Source organism: Aulonocara stuartgranti, assembly GCF_965226115.1.
Source record: "Aulonocara stuartgranti genome assembly, chromosome: 1".
Taxonomy (NCBI): domain Eukaryota; kingdom Metazoa; phylum Chordata; class Actinopteri; order Cichliformes; family Cichlidae; genus Aulonocara; species Aulonocara stuartgranti.
In genome coordinates this window covers 24,414,333-24,428,968 of record NC_138939.1, presented here as the reverse complement: position 1 = coordinate 24,428,968, position 14,636 = coordinate 24,414,333, and the positions used below count along the sequence as shown (strand labels likewise).

Here is a 14,636-nt window from a genome sequence, read left to right as displayed (position 1 = left end):
TAGGTCCTTAATAAGTGAAGTCATCATTTAAAAAACTGCATTTTATATTTACTCAGGTTATCTTTGTGCAATATAAAACTCTGTTTGATGATTTAAAACATTTAAGTGTGACAGATATTCAAAGGTGGTAGACACTTTCTCACAGCGCTGTATGTTTCCAGTGATCATTTGTTAATAGTTTGTTTTTGCAGCAACTGCCCATCAGGAATTAATATGAATTAATGAAGGGACTATTCAGCTGTACTAAAAACGATGAACACAATGCTACACAGTACCCATAAATATATGCCTGCCTAGTGATTCAAGGTTGCAGTGATGAAAATGTAAAGAATAACTTTCACCATCCGCTGGTGCAAACTGCAGAAAGTGTCTGCACACAAACACTCAAAGCTGATGTCGCGAAGCTGTCTTTCTCCACATGCCTGAGCTCATCATGAAAGGTGTCACAAAAACAGCACGTAGATTGTTTACTCTAAATTCTAGTCGACAAATATATCACAAAGTGGTGGCAAACGGATATGATTAACCTAAATTTATTCACAACTTCATGTTTTGGTTGTAATCGTGATGAATGAATGAAGAATTCCCGAGTTAGATCGCTCCCTTTGAACAAGTCTTTTGGTTGACATAGTAAACATGGCCAGTAAACAGTTCCATAATCATAAACAACAATGCTGCCACTTTAATATGGAAAGAAGCGTCAGGGGCAAATCACTGCGTCACTGCACTCGGGGATCGCTGTTTATATGCTTTGCTTTTTTTGACAAACCATGCTGGCTTTGTTCAGTGGCGGAATGGCTCACCTAAATACAACAGTGCACCTGCTGTCTCCTTTCATTTCTTGTTCGATCACAGCACATAATTGCTAGTCAGCACCTGCTAAGCATTCATGATGTGGGAGTGCCTGTGAAAATACAAACATATGTACAGAATTTTTGATCTTCCTGTTTAAACTCTCAGTTCCGCCGTGTTGTAGAGGTGCAATGCTAAATTTTAACATAAAATAAACACGAGGCAGATGACATATGAGGGCCTTACAAGACTGACTGGGAAAAAGCCATGGAATAATCTTTGCCCACAGGGCTCATTGATCTGCCTTTGAAGAGCTGAGAGGATGAGAACATACAGACATGCCAATGATTACACATTAGGGTTCTGCAGTTGTGTTTCACAGTAAAGTGACACATTTGTGCTTTATTTGAAGTATGACAGGATAAACTGACATGCACATGTTATGTAATATTCATCATCCTTCCTTAAAGACATTCATGGTAACACTCGTGTTTGTGACGATAAGCCTCAACCTTCTACTATCACTTCCACAGAACCTATAGGATTGCCTTGAAGAAGTCCAGCTTCAATCATCATTGGACTTTACCAGAACAGCTTTGCATGTTTCACAGCTCCAAAATCATTATTTATCTTATGCTAGCTCTTCATGCAGCACCTCACTTCATCCTGAGTCTGTAACAAGCCATCTCTTTGTAGCTCCATCTCTCTCTTTTCTCTGATTTCCTGCTGCTTTGCCTCGTTACAGCAGCACTGCCTCGTCTGTTGCTTGTGTGCAGGCTCTGAAAACAATCTGCAAAAATACTATAAAATATAAGTTCCTGATTAAAATGGTCACTTCTCAAATCCATCCACTTATGTTTGAGACTGAGTCTGATCCGGAACTTGAAAGCTGACAGCACATGCGCAGCCTAACCGAAAAACCTACTCCATACTCCATATTTCCTGCCTTAATGGACAAGTGCATTGGCTTGAGGCTGAGGCTAAAAACTGACTGACAAAAAGAAACTGCACCCACTGTAGTATAGTGCTTTTTTCCCCAAAAATGGAAAGCAAATGTAATTTTACTTCATAACCAACAAAACTTATAAAGTAGTCCTAAACAGAGCAGCAGAAAAACGTAGGATGCAGCAGGTGGTTGCTGTGTTAAAAAATAAAAACGCATTTAGAGCAGCTTTTGGCTGAAAGAGATAAGATGTACATACACTGACCTTATTTGAAACTATAGGTATCTAACATTGTAACAAACGAAAGAAAGCAAAATCGTTCCACTTTAAAATTGTGCCATCTAAACCAAACAAAAACAAAGCCAAAACGATTACGCTATCACATCATTTTCCTGTAACATTTTTTTCTAATGTGCAGCTGTAAGAGGTGAATCAATTACAAAAGATTCACTACCCTGCCAACATTTCTGTCTGTCTTTTAGCAGCCTGCACAGCCAGTCTCTCAGGCACTTACAGCTGGATTGTAGCTCAGTAGCAACACCAACAAATAATTCTTGATAGGACCTTTTTCAGTTTGTTTGGCTTTCAGCTATTTCTGGTTTACTTTAGCTCATCTGACACCTCAAATACCATGTCTCTTCTTCCACCAACTCTAATGTCTTTTTACATTGGCAATTTTTCTGCTTTTCCAGCTGCAAGAAAATAAAAACCCAATTCTGCTGCCTCTCTGTTAATTTTCCTGTTTTTTGCAGGGAAACAAATGTATACTGGTAAAGGAAACATTAAGAGCAGATGCAATGCTCACTGTGATGGATAACCCAAAAAGTAACTATATTACCAAGGGCTTATGTTCCCCAGTTTCATAATCTGCTTACACACATCAACCTCACTGCACGCCTCACCCACGTGTAGCAAGTTTCAGAGCTGAAATTTTCACACTGGTGAACACAGCACTTTGGGAACATAAGAATGGCCTCTGCATAACAAATTAAACTCAAGCTCAAAGCATGTTGCTGTTAAGTGAAGGAATTGAATATGATACTGCAAATCTGCAGTGCCCCAAAAGTGGTAGGCGTCATCTTTGGGAAATGGCTACTCTGATTAAAATTTCAGTGGAACAACTGGGACGGATCAGTCGATAAGCAGATTGACAGGTGTCGTTAAACAGAACCAGGATGGATTTTTCTTTACTTTCAGTGTTTTTAAGTTAAGCTAACTGACTTTATTTTACCATCTTTATTTTAATGAATTATTCCTGTGGAGTCTGATTTGGCCACAACCTTAATAAATATGCAAAACAATATGCTCCACAGTAAGTAACAATATGTCTTCAGCAAATGTGAAATTGGAGGATAAAAACTTGCAACACTCAATATGCCTGTGTGGATGAAATCAGTTAAATAAATCATACAGCTTAGTTAATTCAGAATATTACAAAAACCACTCGCTGGTTGTAAATATAAAGGGCATTGGTGTTAGCATTCGTGCCAGAGATGCAGGAAAACAGTACTCTGCAGATCCTGCAAAGCCAGTAGCAATTACAAAGAAAAGACATTGTTTTTTGATGATGCTGGGGATATGGAGATCACTTCCACTCGGCTAAGTGAGTCATCCAGCCTTTTCAGCTCTTTGACAGGCAAAAAACTCCACCAGCTACCTTGTTTGTTCCTGTCATGTCTGTTACTGAGACTGTAATGCTTGATACTTGTTCGAGTGCCCGTGTGTCTGTATGTGTATGTGTGAGTGTGTGTGTGTGTGGTTTAATTTAGAGGTACAGTACTTATGGCATACTAGCATGAATCTTAAATCTTCTAGAAAAAACTAACTTTGGTTTGTGCAGAACTGAGCACAGTTACACAGCTATATCATTTAAAGCACCGACACACTGTTCATCTTCATGATCTCAAAGAGATCGCGGAAAGTCTTTCTTGGAGGAAGGAGAAAACATTGGCTTCATGAACTGTGGGTTGTGGGAAGGTACAGTTACATGGGGACCCAATCCTAGCAATTAAAAAGAAATGAGCAAATAAAATCAATGAGGATCACTTACGCTGTGGTGTCAAAGGACTCACCAGAGGACAACACAAGTCTATATCTTAATTAGGAGAAATAATGTGTTTATGGGCCCAGCACAGAGGAAGAAGTTGGCAAACTACAATGGTCTTTACAAATCACACCAAATTTAAAGCTAAAAGAGTTAATTAATTCCACTGGACATGCTTTTAAGTATGTTTACTAATCCCTGTTCAGGCACACATCATCACTGTAACAGTTTTTGTGTAAAGCTCTTCATTATTTAGTGGGGGGTGCAAAAATATGCAAATTTGAACTCTGCTGAACTTTGTGGGTGCAGCCAACTGAAAACTGTTCACAATAACAAACAGAGAGACAGAGAAAAACCCAGCCTTTCTTTGGTTAATTATTTCCATACCTGCATTGTATAGTAATAAGCTTACAATATACAAATATCAGATATAAAACCTCCATAAAAATAAAAATATTTATTTATTAGCTTAATTTAAGCAAGCAGATGGAGGAGGGAAAAAGTTAAAGATGACAGTTTCTAAATGGAGGGACAGTAACTGTGTGTCTATATGTAACTCTAAGTGTATATTTTGTCTATATCCGCCATTGTAGAAATTCATCTCATGTAAACAATAACGTGGTGCACAGGGCGACGTCAACAAGCCCCACACCTTTGGCGTTGCGTGACTAAATCTCAGTTTTCCTCATCCACATGTAAACGCAAAAACAAAGTTTTCGAAAATCTGTGGCAGGAAAATCCCAGTTTTCAGTGATCCAAAATGCCGTTTACATGTGGACGAAAGGCCCAAACGGAAAGAAAAAGCTGCGTTTTCAAAAATACCCATGTACATGTGGACGTAGCCTGTAACTGTAAAATTGTATCAACTCTTAAAAGCTAGCTAACTAAGCTAATATAAGCAGCAGCAGCAGATTGAAAGTTGTGTCTAAATGACCCTGATGTTTATAGTTGGTTAGCCGTTGTTTGTTTAGCAGTGTTTTGTGGCCAGGTTTGCAGATTCAGTTGCATTTTTAACATGAAGGAATGAAACAGTAAGTATGTCGAGTGTAACTGGTAATATTAGCTAGGGTTGCTGGGACATTGAACAAGAACATTAAACTAGAATTAGGCTAATTAGCTGAAAATACTGAAGCCGCCCATCAAACTCTTTTCATGTTAAGACTGTGAAATGTGAAATCCAGTGACAAGCCTGACATTTGGAGTTAGAGCTGCAAAGCAATTTTTAAATCTCCTATTTGAGAAAGAGGTTAACAGTCAATTATTATCTGTCTCTAATTTTAGCCACATGTAGCTGAGACGGTTATGTTACACTGATAACATTTGCTTGTCAAAAATGACGTTGTTCACGATGTAGCCTGAGCCTAAAAAGCTACTGTAGAGTTTGAATAATAGGATGCGTGTCCCTTCCTCTTTCTCTCTCTCGCCGTCTCTCTGAGGGTATTTTAACAAGGTGCTGACAAGAAAAATGATAATGATGTGTCTGTCATGATGCAGAGCCGGGTAAATTTGTCACAATGGCAGGTGACTGATGGTCTAGGATCATCCAACGGCCAAACCCTGAATTCTTTCCCTGAACACACACGCAGACACACACGTGTAGACACACACAAAAATCACTCAGCACGGGTAGCTACAAGCAGGTAAATCACTTTCTTCCTCAGGTTTATCCTCATTGTTCATGAACTGCCTGTCTTTTTTTTTTCAGCCTGCAAGTGACAATGTCATTACAGTAACCTTTACAAAGTGTAAACTACTGTACTGTGACTGTAACTTTATATGTATGAAACCGATGCTGTGATCATTCTTCTTCTGCATAGCAATATGTAGGCTACATCAAAGTATTCACCAAGGTCGTTACTGTTTCAATGCTACACAGATTTCTGCTTTAATGCTCGCATAGATACAATGTGATGCTGACATCTTAACATGCAAACTGCTTTTTTTTAATGTATCCAATAAAATCAGCAGTTGGTGTTAATTTGTTTGATTGCCAATATTTTAGTTTCTAATCTCATGGTGAGGCATTGTCAGTGTTAAGAGACATTTTAATGGTTCTGTAAAGCATTTAGAGCAATCTCTCTTCTTTTATTCAAAACGAAGGCATAGGCTATTTTCACACCAGTTACTCTGATATGAAAGGGTAGGTAAAACCCAACTGTTATAAGGACATTATGAAGGTTATGCGCTGTGTTTATCCGCTATTTAATGTCAAAATGGCTGCTGGGAAAAAAAAAACTTGCGTAATCTAGATAGAACGAAAAATATTTCACCACCTACTCTTACATAGTACCACTGCGATACTGTCTTTTAATACTTACAATATTAATACTTAAATAGGGTTAGGTTAAAAAATATATAACAAGGTGTAAAGAGCATTGCATAGATTTGATATATTTAATCTATGTTATGCTTGACCTATTGGCTTATTTTATAGATTAAATATAATATTGAATTAATTAATTATTCAACAAAAAAACCCCACAACACCAAAACCATCATCTGACAAGCAAACAAGAATAAAATTACCAAACCGTGTTTTACATTTTCCACAATTCAAAAGACACAACATATCTTATGGCAGATAAATTGTGATTGTCAGATGTGACACAACTTTTATGTGCCGAGAGAGAAAAGACTGAAGTCACTGTGAGTTTTGTGTTTGGTGACTGAGCAGACATGCAAAGAACATTTCCATAAATATTTAAAGAGAAAGTAGGAAAGCAAAGCTGTTTTCATACAGTGATGGAGTCATGCTTATTAAAATCTGCCTTTCAAGGTTTAGATACACTAAAGTGCAATATAACACGTAGCCAGAACCTGATTGTTGCGACAGGATTTTATTTCTATTAGTCTAAATGACACGTGTATTAAGTTTAATAATGTTAATGTCAGTAAGGTTGCAAATCTACTGGCATTTAGCGAAGTCTGGTTAAGCCAAAGTATTTTCAGTATAAGAAAAATCCTTCTCAGGAAAGAAGATTAAAAAGAAAAAACTTCAAATGATAAATTATTCAAACCCAAAAAACTGAAAACACTTGGCCTGCCAGTTATTACCTGGCAAATAAACCAAAGGTAAAAACAAAATGTTCACAAATTTTGTCCATTATTTCTGTGCTCTTCAATGTAATTACAGATCACATTTCCATGGTGAATATCAGACATACACGGCATGTAAGAAATGACATTATGATTTCATTTTAAGCCACAAAGCCTGTCTTACAGCAGAAGGGCTCTGGCACCAATTCACCTTAATGTTACTAACTACATCTGTGCCTTTTTCTGTCGTGACATGTCAAAATGACCATCATTAAAAATAGATGTTACAGGCGTATTGGTACTATTAAGTATTGTGTGTGAATATATATATATTTTTTTATTTTCTTGCTGTGTATTGGAGTGTTAGGAGCACTACGCTTGCAACACATTAGTAACTATTTTATGTGCCAGAAAAAAAAAAAATTGTTTTTCTTGGTAGATTTGGTATAGCAAATAAAAATGTAGATTTATTGGTTTGATTTTAATGAAAATAAAGAAACAGCACTTTATACATGCTTTTTTTCTCCTCTTTTACTTGCTGTGGAATACTAAAACAGCCTTGAGCTTCTCCTGTGGTCATACAACTACTGATAACATCAATGGTATCAATAGTGACATTTAAACATGAGCAAGGTCCACAGGTAAATGCCACTGGGGGTTCTTCAAGGCTTTTAATCTAACCTCCCTTAATAGTTGATGATTTGAAAGGAGGACAATGACAGATTGTGTAGGGGTTCAATCCATAAATTTCTATAATGTAAAGATATGCTTCAGTGGTGAGAACTGACCTGTGATACATTTAGAAGTTGTCTCTGAAAGGCAGATCAATATTTCTTGTGAGCTGCATGGTAAGCAAATTGAAGTACAGTACTTTAGCAACAGATAACAAATACAAAATGTCACCAGACATCAAAAACAAATCTTTTGTAGCAAAAAATAAACATCCCCTGGGTTCTGCATTTCTAATTATAATACAATGAAACACACTGGCTTTCCAAAGCAAAACCCATGTCTGCACAAAAAAAGTGATTTAGAATAAAAAAAAAATACACTTTTTCTGACACCCCAAGGGTGTTTGGGTCTAACTAGATTCATCATTCTGTTGCAACAACAGCTTTTCCCATTACTGTCAAGCACATCATCCCTTTGCGACAATAGATTTTCCTCTTCACAACCAAACAAGACACTAACTTTTTAACACATGTCATAAAGCTGTGAGACATCTCATTCAGTGTATGGGGGCCCATGTTGATCTGAGACTTCAGACGTGCCATCGGAGAGAACAAACGGTTCGTCATCTCATGGTTTCTCAAATGACAGGCTTGTCACAAAACAGCGAAAAGCTTAGATGTGCAGTTCACTTGACACACAGTCTTTGGGGATGTCTCTTAAAAAATGGTGCCCCATTTAAAAAAAAAAAAAAATCTGTTAGTGTGGGTGGGAGGATGGGATTGGGGTACATAACAAATAAAGCACTGGCCTACAAAAGATCCAGAGGGAACACTCTATATGCCTTCTTGGTATCCATTTAACAGGAGGGCTTACAGCAGCCGGCTGCTTACAGCCAAACTGAAGTGCTATATTACTCACCATGCTCAGCTGGAAACACTATAGAAAATGTGTTTGCCTAGGATCTACTCTCCTTTATCAATCCCAAACAGCAGGGACTAGAGCTTTAAGCACTATGCCAGGGCTCCAGCAATAGCAAACAACATTTCAGACAGAAAAAGAAGAAATGGTTTCACAAATAAGATTTCAGTTTTGTCTCTTTAAAATCCTTTAAAGCTGAATCTATCACAGCGCATCCTACTGAATTCCCATCGAGACTATTCAAAGGCACTGCCTTAGAAAAGAAACATGCAGCCTTAGAAGTACAAGCTCAAGTTTGAACACATGTTGACGAACCTACAAAGAAAGAGAAAACGAAAAACAGGTGCAAGGGCACTCGATTCAGATCTTACCAATGAAGAGGTTCCATTCAGAATCTAGGTCTGCCTGGTTTGCTAGACAGCCTCTCATTACGTTGTGACAGTAGTTGGGACAGGGTTTGAGCCCAGGCATTCCACGACAGTATGGACAGTACAGCATCCTGGTCAAGGCTTTAACACATGCTGGAGCTACATTCACCTGCAAAGCAAAGAGATGCTTTTTCAGTTATGTCAGGGATTGAAATGGTGATTATTTCTAATAGAAGTTGAAATGTTTGATGGTAGTCAAAGTTTTCCAAGAGGTTTCTACCAGCACCAGTGCATGCCAAAGCATCAGCAGTCAAAAATGCAGTTTTATATGAAACTATAGAGGGGATGGAAGTCGGACGGACACTACACTCTATTGCATCTTCTGAAGCTTGAAATGTGGAAATCCAGCAGATGAAACTGCATGACAAGGTTTACATCTCTGTCCATCTCCATTTATTGTGAAGGCTGTGCCTTTTGTTGTTGGGCCATGTAACTGTGCTGGCTTGAGTAAAAGTGACAGGATTCTCACATCTGCTTCCCCTCAGAGGTGGGGATGCAGAACGGGGAGTACATCTGATAATTGGCCTGTCAGCCTCTGTATTCATGGTCGACTTTAGATTTTGAACAGCACACACTGGAGACTTCTAGTGTGTGTGTGTGTGTGTGTGTGTGTGGGGGGGGGGATGGTTTCCGATGGGTCAGCAAAGCAGGATAGTTAAAAGTAAAGCTAACTAAGCCAAAAAGGGACGTATCCTTACATTTAAGCAATAAAAAATAATTCAGCAGCACTTTGGTTTAGCAGATATTCAATATATACTAACAATATAAATATGTGGAAAAAATATTGATAAAATATATGCAATTTGGTGCATAAGCAGTGATTTTGCGGACTTTAATTTAAAGTCCACAAAATCACTGCATTTTTATTCATTTTCTTTCACTAATGTATCACTTTAGTGCTACTTAAACTTCTGTTAATTTTGGTACTGTCAGACAAATAAAGAAATAAAAAGCAAAGACAGACGGCACAAAGCCTGCGACGAAAATAAAGCACAAATAAAAGAAGAATATAAGAAGATAAAAATGAAAAGAGAAGAACGCATTAGTGCACTACTGTAGCTCCATGGCAACATCTGAGGCTTTGCCATGACACTGCATACAGCCTGCGTCTGTTTTTAACATTCCAGCTTGTCTTTGATTTCACTCATACCATGACCAGACCACCTGTGTGTGAAGCGTGAGTGTGAGAGATTGGGGGGAAAAAAAGACAAGAGCGATGTTAGAAAAAAGGCAGAGAGAGAGAGACAGAGAAGCAGAAGGCAGAGATGAGCGCTATTAATGTATTTGCTTCCACTGCTGCTCGGCACCAAGCGACAAGGATCAAATGAACCATCTTTGACATTTGCAATCTGCCAGTGACATCACGCGATGTCTTGTAAGAAGGCCATTAAACCGGGTTGCTAGCTGTCAGTTGTAGCGCTGCGTGTCATCCGCTGGTATGTGTTCTTGTAAATTGTTTATATCTCTCTGGGAGTGTAGCGAACATATGGGAATTTTTCAGGAACAAGGTTCATTTGACAACACATTAGAAAGCTGACATGCATGGGAAACCAGAGTGTTACATTTGAAACCATTAAAAAAATAGGACATCACTGCGTTATAGACAGAATTAGGAGAATATTACTACTGGAGAGCTGGAACACACACACACACACACACACACATATAAATAAATCTGTGTGTGAGTGTTTTGCTATTTTCTACTCACGCACCACAGTCACACACAACACTCATGGTGCCCTGATGAGGAGTGTAGATGTTAAAAATATATTAATAATCAGTTAGAATATGCTTACAGATACATTACTATGTCTTATAGCCCATTTAAAAATGAATAGTGGTGTAAAGTAAAATGCTGCTAATCGACATATTTATAAATAATTCATATATTTATTACGTTGTTTCTTTGTTTTTTAAAGTGACATACTGTACACCGATCAGTGTACTGTTATAGGAGCCTACTATAACGCCTTATCGAACCCTTTGCGAAGGGCAGTTTTGTAATTTAATTTCTACATTTTCTGATTCACAAACTGAGCTCGAGGAAGTTTTTTTTTTCTAAAAGAAACATTAGAGCAGACTGAGAGTGAACAGGCTGTGGAGAAATCCTAAGATGCTGCCAAGGATGCAGAGCAACAAACACCAAGAAAACAGAGAGACAGATACAGATGAAGCAGACGGAGAGAAAACCGGACAAGACACTAGCAGACAAACAGAAGGAATAGGCAGGTGCCGTCACCACACTTGGAAACAGAAACAGGACCAACTAAATGCCAATCACAGTGTTTGGTTTGGAGAGAACATCCTGTAAAATTCCACAGACTTTCTGCTTCCAAATGTACACTTTATGATTTTCAGGATCCAATACATATCATACTATATATATGTATTTATATATATATTGCCATCTATTTACAGACCTTGAAGAGCAGTCTCCAGTGACAGTGCTCTCATCTTTAGATCTCAGCCTGTTTTCTTCCCTTGCCTTCAGTACTTGCACTTCATAAAAATCCGTATCTCACATAAATTCACAAAGTCTGACTGCTACATGCAATTCACCAATCGACTGCGACTGAGACAGGGATGAGACACTTTTCCGATCCTACTCCCCCCCACATCCCTGTGCTTCTTCAGAAATATCCCCTGCCCTCTCCCTCATCAACGACTCAAATCCCACAGATTAAATACGTTATCCTATCGAGCATTTGAATCATTTTTGTTTCACAAGCTAATTTACATATAAATATGTTTTGCGTAGTGAGAGAGAGAGAGAGCTCGTCCCTTTTGTTTTCTCTTTTGGCTCACAGTGGCCTAGTCACTGTACCTGAGCAGCAACATGAAATCCAGTTTAAACCACAATTGTAAAACAACAACCAGTTGACAGCATGACTTTGGAGTATCTGTGCTTGATAACTTCCTTGTTTCGCTGTTGTGGTATAAATGATGGCAACATCATAGAGGAGGATAATGAAAATATAGTCCCTGCACCATCTGCAACATCAACATGCAATTTTTTTCCCAACTTGTAAAAAGGATTTCATTATTTATTCAAATATTAAATAATATATCTTTTTTTTTTTTTAAATTGTCAGAATAACTTACTTCAGTCAATTCAATTACACTTGGCCCAGTTTCTCAGCATATAGAGAGAAAACACTGGGATTTTTTTTTTAACCACAGTCCAGTTTCAACTACGTCCTTTATATTCGATGTGGCTTTTTTGTGGCAATAGAAGAAATACAGTTAATACTGCAAATGGGAAAAGTGCTTTAAGCTGCCCTAAAGCTTTGTGAGCCTTTGGAAAATTTGCATTAAAATGATGCCTCCTAACACAATTATCTTAGTGGGATTTTTTTTACATCATCGCTGTTACTGTGCCCAGCAGTCGCCGGGTGCCCTGGATGAAGGGTAATCTGATAATCTTGTTAGCACTTATTTACAGTTGAGTAGATAAAATATTTCACAGCAGGATGAGGGGAGAACTTGGAAGTGAGATGACTCAGATCCAGAGCAAGATTAAAACACTAATCTACTCATCTGATGTTTAAGTGCAACGATAACACCGCATGGAGAGCATGTGCTTGCGCGCAAGTCACTGTGTGTGTTTTGGAGTCGTGGAGGACGAATTCAGATCCTTTAAGCAGAAAAAAAAACCTTAATTAAAGTCCCAAACTGATAAATATGAGTGCCTATTATACTAAAAAATAATGTACTTTAGGCTTTAGTTATTACATTTTTTAAAGTGACTAAAGATAAAACACTGCATAGTTAATATTTTACCTTTTCATAACTTTTAAGTAGATTTTCTTGCAAACGCATACCTTTTTGTTCACATATATTGACACAAAACCTATTATAATATTTACATTATGTGATATTGACTTTGTTCTGTAAGTGCATTTACATAAGGACAGTGTGTGAGTAAATAGACTATAAGAATGGGATGAGCCACAAACAGCAGCCAACTCATTAGCCTGCTTGAAGATGTGGTCAGCTCCTTAGGTAAGCGTAAACATTACCAAGAATTTAAAGTGCAAGATTATAAATGCAATGAGCCTTATGGGCAACAGCACAGCCCCATAAGGGGCCACAGTCAGGAGACATTACACACACCTGAATTCAATCAGCAATAAGACACATCAATGATGGGTAAATCATTAGAATACGAATAAAAAGCGTTACCATTAAAATAAGGGATAACTCTGAAAGACACTCGGAAGATATCACCTTGTCTCTCCGACAAGGTGTTGCCATGCTTACACGGTGTGAGCTCCCTTTAGGGGCAACAAAGTAGGAGAAGCAAAGACGATGGAAATTGCTTTGTGCCACCAAGTAATGAAGTTGTGAGAAATGACAATGACTTTGCAAGCTACCAAGGCCAATCAAGGGGAACACTTGTGGGACGGTGAGACTGTTGCCAAAAAATTGTCTCAATAGTTCTGTCATAATTATTGTGACAGGTTGTGTTGCTTCGCACTGATTGGACATGGATGTAAGACTGCATTGCTGCCCCAGTGTCCCCACTCAATTCCACAGCCATTAGTGTCAATGGCAATATGAGTGATTTGTTACTGTGCAAATAAGACTACCATCTGCTACGAAGAGAAACATGTGCTTGGTTGCATAAATCTCCGTGTAAAACTTAACCACTTATTTCTTCCTAACCAAAGGGTAACATTAAGGGATATTGCAATAAACATCTGATATTAATTCCATAAGTCACAGGAAATGCAAATTGTAAGAAGACGATTAGCAATTTCATGCTGCAAGGAAAATCTGATCAAATTGTTTTTATGTTTGTCGAACTCATACTTTTATTTTAAACATACTGTGAGAAAAGCTACTTTAAAATAAACTAATATTTAAAAAAGTCACGCTTATGCACAAGCTACTCCTTGTAGAAACGATCCAATCTGAGAGATAACAAAAAAAAAAAAAAGGTTTTTGGGGAGCATGGGAACCATTTTGGTGATGAACAAGCTTCATTGTAATGGCTTGCCAAATTGCCCTCTCCTGAAAAGTATTGCAGTTCATTTAACCATGAAGGTGATCTGACCCCAACCAAGTAGTATTACTTCTCTAAACATAGCCACATCTTAATCACAAGGGTGTCAGAGCAGAAAATACTCATATGGGTCCTTGTGGGAGGTGCCAACAGATGTCCTGAATTGTAGGTAGACATTTTGTATGTATTTTTTATGTATATTTATTACCTGTGTCTATGTATCTTACATGTACCGTATACTCCCGTATCCAGTCAAATTATAAGACGTTGATGTAGCAGTGATGTATAACAATGTTAGAATTGTATCGTATTTGTCACAGCGGCAAATGCCATACATGGTCAGTAACAAATAATTATGCTCTAATTAAAAAATAATCCAATTTACAAACACATGGTAATACAATATAATAGAAATACATTATAGTACAATTTAGAAATACATTTAGAGACTTACATTTACTTAGATTTACATTTTAACGGGGCAGCTAAGGTAAAAAAAAAAAAAAAAAAGGTAACAAAGTAACAAAAACAAAGTAAACTTTATGTTTATAGTACGTTAGTACATACAGACCAGGCAAAATAAATGCACCAAAGTTGTCATTGAAAATAAAACCCGGTATGAAGCTTCACGCCCTGGAGGACGGGGCTGTGCCCCCCCCACACCCTCTAGCAGATTATTACATGAAGGAACCTTTTAAAAAACAAAAAACAAGCGCGTCCATGCTCACAGGTGTACACACGGGTGATCACACCCACAAACTACACCCTTTTTGGCTCCTACCTCAAAGCACACTGTG

The 14,636-nt window shown here is 37.9% G+C and overlaps 2 protein-coding genes across 4 annotated transcripts in view; one reads left to right on the top strand and one right to left on the bottom strand.

Moving 5' to 3' along the window:
• The window catches only part of LOC309710247 (uncharacterized protein), a 205,505-nt gene that overhangs the window by 27,701 nt on the left and 163,168 nt on the right, over positions 1-14,636 (top strand). The gene's annotated exons all lie outside the window — the stretch shown is intronic.
• gpc6a (glypican 6a) overlaps positions 1-14,636 on the bottom strand; it is a 159,903-nt gene that overhangs the window by 68,487 nt on the left and 76,780 nt on the right. For all 3 annotated transcript variants that reach the window (XM_082539578.1, XM_082539579.1, XM_082539580.1), the window contains exon 4: positions 8,778-8,943. In XM_082539578.1, the coding sequence (XP_082395704.1) occupies positions 8,778-8,943 (166 nt within the window). The remainder of the gene's footprint in view (positions 1-8,777; positions 8,944-14,636) is intronic.